The 8,441-nt window shown below is 31.6% G+C and overlaps 1 protein-coding gene across 1 annotated transcript; it reads left to right on the top strand.

Moving 5' to 3' along the window:
- Window positions 1-4,357: 4,357 nt before the first annotated feature.
- Window positions 4,358-7,132, top strand: LOC116114766 (terpene synthase 10-like). The gene is given in 9 exon segments (XM_031400905.1): window positions 4,358-4,761; window positions 4,950-5,215; window positions 5,372-5,674; window positions 5,677-5,737; window positions 5,879-6,100; window positions 6,196-6,229; window positions 6,231-6,332; window positions 6,423-6,674; window positions 6,763-7,132. Coding segments are annotated over 9 exon segments (1,782 nt in total). The 5' UTR covers window positions 4,358-4,534; the 3' UTR covers window positions 7,078-7,132.
- The last annotated feature ends 1,309 nt before the right edge of the window (window positions 7,133-8,441 follow it).

Below are 8,441 nucleotides of genomic sequence, written 5' to 3'. Positions count from 1 at the left end.
AGCCTAATTTCAGACTTTTCAGTTACCTTTCTCATTCCTTGCATTATTTTTCATTCTTCTTAAGATTTGACTTGAGATAATTCTTTGTCGTGTCCCGGGGACAACCAAATCTTTTAGGATTGAGTTGCACTAACGACAGTTGCGGATATGTCTCTGAACATGTGTAACAAAAATCATAGAAATATTAGTATATTTTTTTACTTTATTTTATTAAAAAATATCATTTAATTTTTGTGACACAATCACTGTCGCCCAATAACTTTTTCATTTATTTATTCTCAATATATATTTTCAAATATATAATTAAAGAGCAAACAGAATAGATAAAAGAAATGTATATTTCTTGGGAATTTACTTTTTTTCAAAATTATAGTCTAGCAGGAAACAGTTTTTTTTTTTTTTTTTTTTTAAATTATTATGTCTCGATAGTATATTTGTTTAATATAAAATTGTAGGTATGTGTTAGATATATAAAGTATAAACTCATTAAAACTTTTTTCAAAAACCAGTCAACATATATATATATTATGAGTCGTTAGTAAGGAATTTATAAACTCATTGCGGTGGTGACCAGCTATCGACAGTCGGTTGGGTGGGTGGGGGTTTGTTAATTTATAAACTTTTATTGTTGGGGAGGAGGTGTTTAGCTAAATTAACAAATGTAGGAGGTTAAAAAATAATCTAAATATTTTTAGAAAATGTTTTCAAAAAATGTACTAAACACAATATTAGAATACTATCTTGTTTGATTTAATCATATTCTATTCTATTTAGAATTGTTTATCAGAATATCATCTCTTTGTTTGTTTTCTTATTTTTTCACTATCCTATTCTATTATCTTATTTAATCATATCCTAATACACATTTGTTTTGATATTCTCAGTTCTCTTCAAAATCTAATCCTATTTTATTCAACTCAACTTAAAACATCAACAATTACCTTTCTTAATAAAAGTTTTAAAATTAACAAAAACACTCCCACACACCCAAGCCATTATCACCCACTAGCAACCACCATCGCCGCCATACCACTACCGCCAGTTTGCGTCATAACGATGCACGACCGGTTGGATCTAGCTGGTTGTATGCCAATCTATCTGTTTTTGGCCACATCTGGCTATTGATGACGATCAGAGATATAACCGTCAACGACAGCCAAGATATGACCGTCAATGATGATTAGATCTGGCCAGATTTGGCTGTCAATAACCAGATCTGTGGCCGTAGATTTGACCGTTTCTAGCTAGATCGGCGCATGACCGACTATATCCAGCCAGTTGCACGCCATTATAGCATATTCTGCCCACCTACCAGCGGTGGTGGCCAACTTCCGACAGTATGTGGGTTGGTGGGGATGTTTTTGTCAATTTATAAACTTTTATTGTGAGAGTATTTAATTATATTAACAAACCTAGGGGGTTAAAAATAATTTAAATATTTTCAGAAAATGCTATTAAGAAATGTATCAAAAACTTCTTAGAATCCTATTCTATTTTCCAAAAATGTTATTCTAAAAAATTTATCAAACGAAGACATGATATATATTTCAAATAATGTACCAAAAAGGCCCCTAATTTAAAATATTTTATTGTAAACCAATAAATCCAACGCAATCAAAGAAAAAAATTGAATATTTAAGTGTGATTTTGTTATGAATATGATATTATTTAAAAAAATTAAACCAATCAATCGACCATAAAAAATGGTGACGCCGCATCAATCACATGACTCACGTGTTGTGTGACCAAGTGAGAGTACTGTTCCATTGCTCTTTACTTCAGGAACTTATGTGGCTATCCATCTCTCGTACTACCATTACAAATCAGATTTTCAACACATAACCTCGACCATAAACTTTGATATTTTATCCGTTGAATTGAAATTACAGTGAATTAGAAGCACACAAAATTTTGAAGCCCAGATTTTGAGAGATGTAGTCGAAGAAAGATCTAGTAACATTTCACCCTCTATATATTTACGTTCCTCAGCAAACACATGCAGTATCCAAACACGCATGAATTTAACAAAACTATATAGTTTGATATATAGTTGCAATAGTACTAGTGCATAAGCAATAGTTTGAGCTTTTGTGCTTGCACCATCCTTGCTCTTTGTTCCACAAACCTAGTACATTTTATGCGCCACACAGTCAAAAAGTATCGCATCTATTTTCACCGTTAAAATTTACTTTGACTTTGAAACCTTTCTGTTGTGAAGTGGCATTATCTTATACCTTACGTGGAAGTCAACTTAATTACTTTGGGTAGTCAAAGGTATTCTATTAAAAGCAAAAGGGCATCTGTGGCTTTTCCATCATCTTATGTAACCTAATATGAATTAGGTTTTGTTTGGGTCGATTGTGAGTGCTCCATTCTTTTTGATCTTTCTCTCTTGGTTCCAGAGAGAGAAAGGTTGTTACAAATCTTAGTGTTTGATTTTCTCTATTGTTTTTACCTTATTATTTACTTGTGATATTATTTGCTACTGATTAGAATCTAGGTCTGCATAATTTTACTTTCGGATGATCTCATGTTTAACACTTTCAAATCAAAATATGGCTCTTCCCCACTTCACTTCCCTCCCTGCTACTACTTTCAGCAGATTGCCGCTTACAAATTATCGTATCTCAATTGCATCATTTAGCAAAAATGTTGTCTTTCCTAGTGGAGTTCAATGCATGGCTTCCATTAAATTAAATGTCTGATGAAACCATTGTCAAGGCGATCAGCCAATTACCAACCTTCCATTTGGAGCTTTGGTTATGTTCAATCGTTGAAGAGTGAATATGTGGTATATGTCCTTAATCTTTTCTAAGGATTATATATAATTCTATTAATTTTTATTTTATTTTATGCACTGTGGTTTAAACAGTGTTAAATCAACGGGAGCTCGTTGATGATTTGCAAGGACTTGGAATATCGTATCACTTTGAGGATGAAATTAAGAACATTCTGAATAGCATATATGATAAAAAACAAAAACATGAAAGTTTATATGCCGTAACCCTTGAATTTAGCCCTTGAATGGATATGGGTACGGACGTGTTTTGCCTGGTCTACTAGGATCTAATCTCTAGACGATATTTTTACTAATTAACTACTTATTGTGTATATTTTATTATTTTTAAAAATATATTATTTAATTTTTGTGATGGAATATTTCTCATTATTCTTGGGATGTGACTTGAGATATTTTTTGTCATGTCCTCTACAAACAGCCAAAATCATGTGTCAGAAAAATAATATTCTATACAGAGAAAAAAACATGTGCCACAAAAATAGTATTTTATACAGAGAAAATGAGAGGTTTAACAAAATCTCATAACTTATTTCCGATTCTCTTAAAATAACGTTATTTTTTTTTATTTTAATAGATTTTTAACTGTCATTATAACACAATTTAACATATTAAAGTGTGTCAGACGTTTTCTTTAACGAAAGATGGACTCATGTTAGAAAAAAATATTATTTAATTTTTGTAACATGCATCGGGAAGTATACAATCAATGGTCGCCCAATAACTTTTTCATTTATTTATTCTCACTATTATTTTTATAGATATATATTTTCAAATATTTAATAAAAGAGCAAACATAATAGATAAAAGAATTGTATATTTCTTGGGAATTTACTTTTTTAAAAATTAATCTAGCAGGAAACAGTTTTTTTTTTTTTAAATAAATTATTATGTTTCGATAGTATATTTATTTAATATAAAATTGTAGGTATGTGTTGGATCTATAAACACATAAAAACTTTTTCCTAAAACCAGTCACAAGATATATATATTATGAGTTATTACTTATTACTAAGGAATTTATTGGTAAATATATACATTTTTTATGAGACGTCCTGAATAACTTTGAAAATTGTAATATGAGAATCTTAGTTATTGTTTTGAAAATTATTATATATAATGCTTTAACCGGATTAATTATATGCTATTAATCGTATATTTATTAAATCTGAAAATCCGTTTGTTTTGGGGAATAATATATTTTTACTTTTTGTTCGTTCAAGACCCACGTGATCTAATTTCTTCGGTTCCTCTCTGTGATAATGACTCTACCGACACCTGTTAATTTCTAGATCATAATAATATAAGGTCTGTGGTCCGTCCTCTGTACGTGACCATAACCTTTTACACTGCTAATTTCTTCGGTTCCATCTCGGCCATAAACCTTCATATTTTATCCGTTGAATTGAAATTACAGTGAATTAGAAGCACACAAAATTTTGAAGCCCAGATTTTGAGATCAGGTGTAGTCGAAGAAAGATCTAGTAACATTTCACCCTCTATATATTTACGTTCCTTAGCAAACACACGCGTGAATTTAACAAAAGTTATATAGTTTGATATAGTTGCATTAGTATTAGTGCATAAACAATAGTTTCTGAGCATTCGTGCTTGCAGCATCCTTGCTCTTTGTTCCACAAACCTAGTACATTTTATGCGCCACACAGTCACAAGTAATCCTGCATCTACTTTCACCATTAAAATTTACTTTGACTTTGAAACCTTTCAAATCAAAATATGGCTCTTCACCAACTCACTTCACTCCCTGCTACTACTTTCAGCAGATTGCCGCCTACAAATTATCGCATCTCAATTGCATCATTTAGCAAAAATGTTGTCTTTCCTAGTGGAGTTCAATGCATGGCTTCCATTAAAATGTGTGATGAAACCATTGTCAGGCGATCAGCTAATTACCAACCTTCCATTTGGAGCTCTGATTATGTTCAATCGTTGAAGAGTGATATGTGGTATATGTCCTTTATCTTTTCTCAGGATTATAATTCTATTAATTAATTAATTTATTTTCTGAACTGTGGTTTAGACAGTGTTAAATCTTATTGGCTTGCAATTTTGCTGTGATTTGCTTACTTTGCTTAATAATTTTTAATGTTATAGTAGCATGAAATTAATTGCTGCGGTTGCCTGACAAAAGTTTAATCATGCAGGGACAATCATTTGCCCAGCGAGTGAAAAAGCTGAAAAAAGATGTGAGGCTGATGCTGGACACTGTGGTGGATCCTTTACATCAACTGGAGCTCGTTGATGATTTGCAAAGACTTGGAATATCGTATCACTTTGAGGATGAAATTAAGAGCATTCTGAATAGCATATATAACAAAAACCAAAAACAGAAAAGTTTGTATGCCGTAGCTCTTGAATTCAGACTCTTAAGACAACATGGCTACGACATATCAGCAGGTATTCAAAATGCATAAATAAGAAACATTACAAACAAAAATCAATAATAGTCAAATATTAAATCTTGGAAACATCATGCCAGACACTGATTCTTTTAAATCTCGGAAACATCATGTGATGGAAATAATAATGTCATGATTTTTTTTTTCTTTTCAGAAATTTTCAATAATTTCAGCGATGAGAAGCGACACTTCAAGTCATGCCTCAATGATGATTGCAAAGGAATTTTATCTTTGTATGAAGCAGCATTTCTTTTGAAAGAAGGAGAGAATGCGATCTTCCATGATATTAGAAGTTTCACGACCTCATACCTTAAGGCATATCTGAAGGATAACAAAGATCAATATCTCTCGGCTGTAGTGAGCCATGCATTGGAGCTTCCACTGAATTGGAGGATGCTAAGATTGGAGGCAAGGTGGGTCATAGATTTATATGAGAGAAGACCTGACATGAACAATATCGTGCTAAACTGGATTTCAACATGGTACAAGCAACGCACCAAGACGATCTAAAATATTCATCAAGTTACGTTAAGAGCCACGAGGCAAGCTAATTAAGAGCGTGTATAGTAGTTGATTTGAGACTAAATAGATCTAATTTGTCTGATCTTATATGAGTTGATGTATTTAGACAGATATAATTAAGAATGCTCCTTGTCTTATGAAGGTGGTGGGGAAATACAGGTCTTGCGGAGAAGTTAAGTTTTGCAAGGGACAGACTGATGGAGAATTTCTTATGGACTGTGGGAGTCATATTCGAACCTGAGTTTGGATATTGTAGGAGAATGTCCACAAAGGTCAATGCTTTAATTACGACCATTGATGATGTCTATGACGTTTATGGTACCTTGAATGAACTTGAGCTCTTTACAGATGTTGTTGAGAGGTTGGCGGTGATGGGTAGTTTTAATACATATTTAACTCCCTGCAGTCTGCTATTTCTAACATGAAATTAATTTCAAATTTTGCACTGTAATTTAGATGGGACGTCAATGCAATGGAGCAACTTCCGGAGTTATATGAAGATTTGTTTTTTAGTTCTCCACACTACCATAAACGAAATGGCTTTAGATGCTCTCAAAGCACACGGAGTTGATATTATTCCTTACCTAAAGAAACGGTATTTTAATCAATTTTTACAGAATATTTACATAAATTTTCATGTTTTGATATTCATTATAATTAAATATATTAACATTAAATTACACCAGTGGGCAGATATATGTAAATCCTATTTGTTGGAGGCAAAATGGTACCATAGCGGATACATCCCAACACTTGCAGAATACATTGAGAATGCATGGGTTTCTATATCAGGTCCTGTGATTTTAGTACACGCTTATTTTTTCATTACAAATCCAATTACAAAGGAGGCGTTGGAATGCTTGGAAGAATATAACAATATAATTCGCTGGTCATCAATGATTTTACGACTTGCAGATGACTTGGGAGCATCATCTGTAAGAAACCCTACAATCTCTAATTGATTTTCAATTATTCTTGATTTAATTAATAAACTTTTTCTTTTTTCTGTTTTCTCTGATTTAGGATGAGTTAAAAAGAGGGGATGTTGCTAAATCTATTCAATGTTACATGCACGAAACTAGAGCATTTGAAACGGATACTCGTGAACACATACGAGAAATGATTATTGTAACATGGATGAAGATGAACAAAGATCGATTAGAAAATCCTCACTTGTCGAACACTATTTTTATTGAAATTGCAATGAGCCTCGCCAGGATGGCTCAATGCATGTACCAATACGGAGATGGGCATGGTATTTCAAACCGTGAAACTAAAGATCGTGTCTTATCACTACTTGTTAATCCCATTCCATTAACATATGAATATCATAAGTGATATAAAGAATTAAAGATCACTGTATATTAGTATATATATGCTTGTTGCACAAACCACCCACTTTTTTTTTTTTTTTTTTTTTTTTAATCTTATTGTAATAAATAAAAGTTTATGAAATTAAGTAAGTATTTCAATCCCCACTCCTAAAAATTTCTGAAATATCATTCTGATTCAAATAAACAAATTCGTATCACATACAATTAAAATTTCTGAAATATTCTATGTGTGTCGTTTCGTTTTTAGCAATTTGCAAGGCGCTGTTGTTGGTTGAGTTTTGAACGAACATCAAAATAATAATAACTTTGATTTGTTGCGTATTTATGGGGTTTAAGCATGCTTTAATAGTTTAGATATAATATGTATGGATAATATTTCATATGCAAACTTTTTCACATAAATTCACGTGTTTTAAGATAATTGGAGAACTTTAAATTATAGAACATATATTTTTAAGTGAAGAAATTTCATGGTTTTAGCTTTTTGAGATTTTTTGCTTCAAATGATTTTAGATTCCGTTGTTGTTCGTCTACTTTTCTTTTGACTTAATTGTTGTTGTGGGAATTTTCTATGGAGTTTACAAAGACATTTAATTATTAACGACGTTTACAAAGACATTGGTGGTGCTAAAATAACACCATGCTTATTTTCACGAGCTTTTGCGGTGCTAAGATCTGGCCCAAAGTGAGGCCGTTATGCCAATTGCGGGCAGGCCTCCAAATGGGTCGCCATTGGCTACTGCATGGTTTCTACGGGTTGTTAGCTGATGATGTAGAATATTGAAAAACATGACTATGTACTTTGGAGTTAAAACATGTATCAAAAAATAAATTTTAGAGCTTTGAAATGAGGTATCTTAAATAATGAGGTTTCTTTAATCTACCAGTGAAATGTCAATAACTCCACTTTTTTTTTTTTTTTTTTTTTTCTTTATAATATAAAGTTTTCTATAGTGATACTCTATATATGAATAACTTTCATATATTCAAAAGATTGTAAAAGTTATAATTTTCTAATTCTCATATTAAAAAGTTGCATCTACATAGTAATAATTATTTGTATATTGCAAAAATATATGTTATGTTACATTAAATGTTTAAGATGAAATAAAATGTTTATCTAAATTGTTTGGAACAATGATATATGTTTTAAAGTTGTTATCACATATTTTAACTTGCAGGTACTTAGTAACTCGCGAACATGACACGTTCTTACCGAAGTCAAAATATTTATAACTTGTCAAGCAGTTTAAGCTTCTTGGCATGAACTTTTTGTATTCCTATACTATCATCCTCAGGATTACTTCATTTCTCTTCTTGTCTAATTGTAGCAATGATTTCTTCTTCAATTAAAGCATATATGATTTG

Source organism: Pistacia vera, unplaced genomic scaffold (assembly GCF_008641045.1).
Source record: "Pistacia vera cultivar Batoury unplaced genomic scaffold, PisVer_v2 Contig722, whole genome shotgun sequence".
NCBI lineage: Eukaryota > Viridiplantae > Streptophyta > Magnoliopsida > Sapindales > Anacardiaceae > Pistacia > Pistacia vera.
The sequence above is the reverse complement of the archived record's forward strand: the minus strand, read 5'-3'. Positions and strand labels throughout refer to the sequence as shown.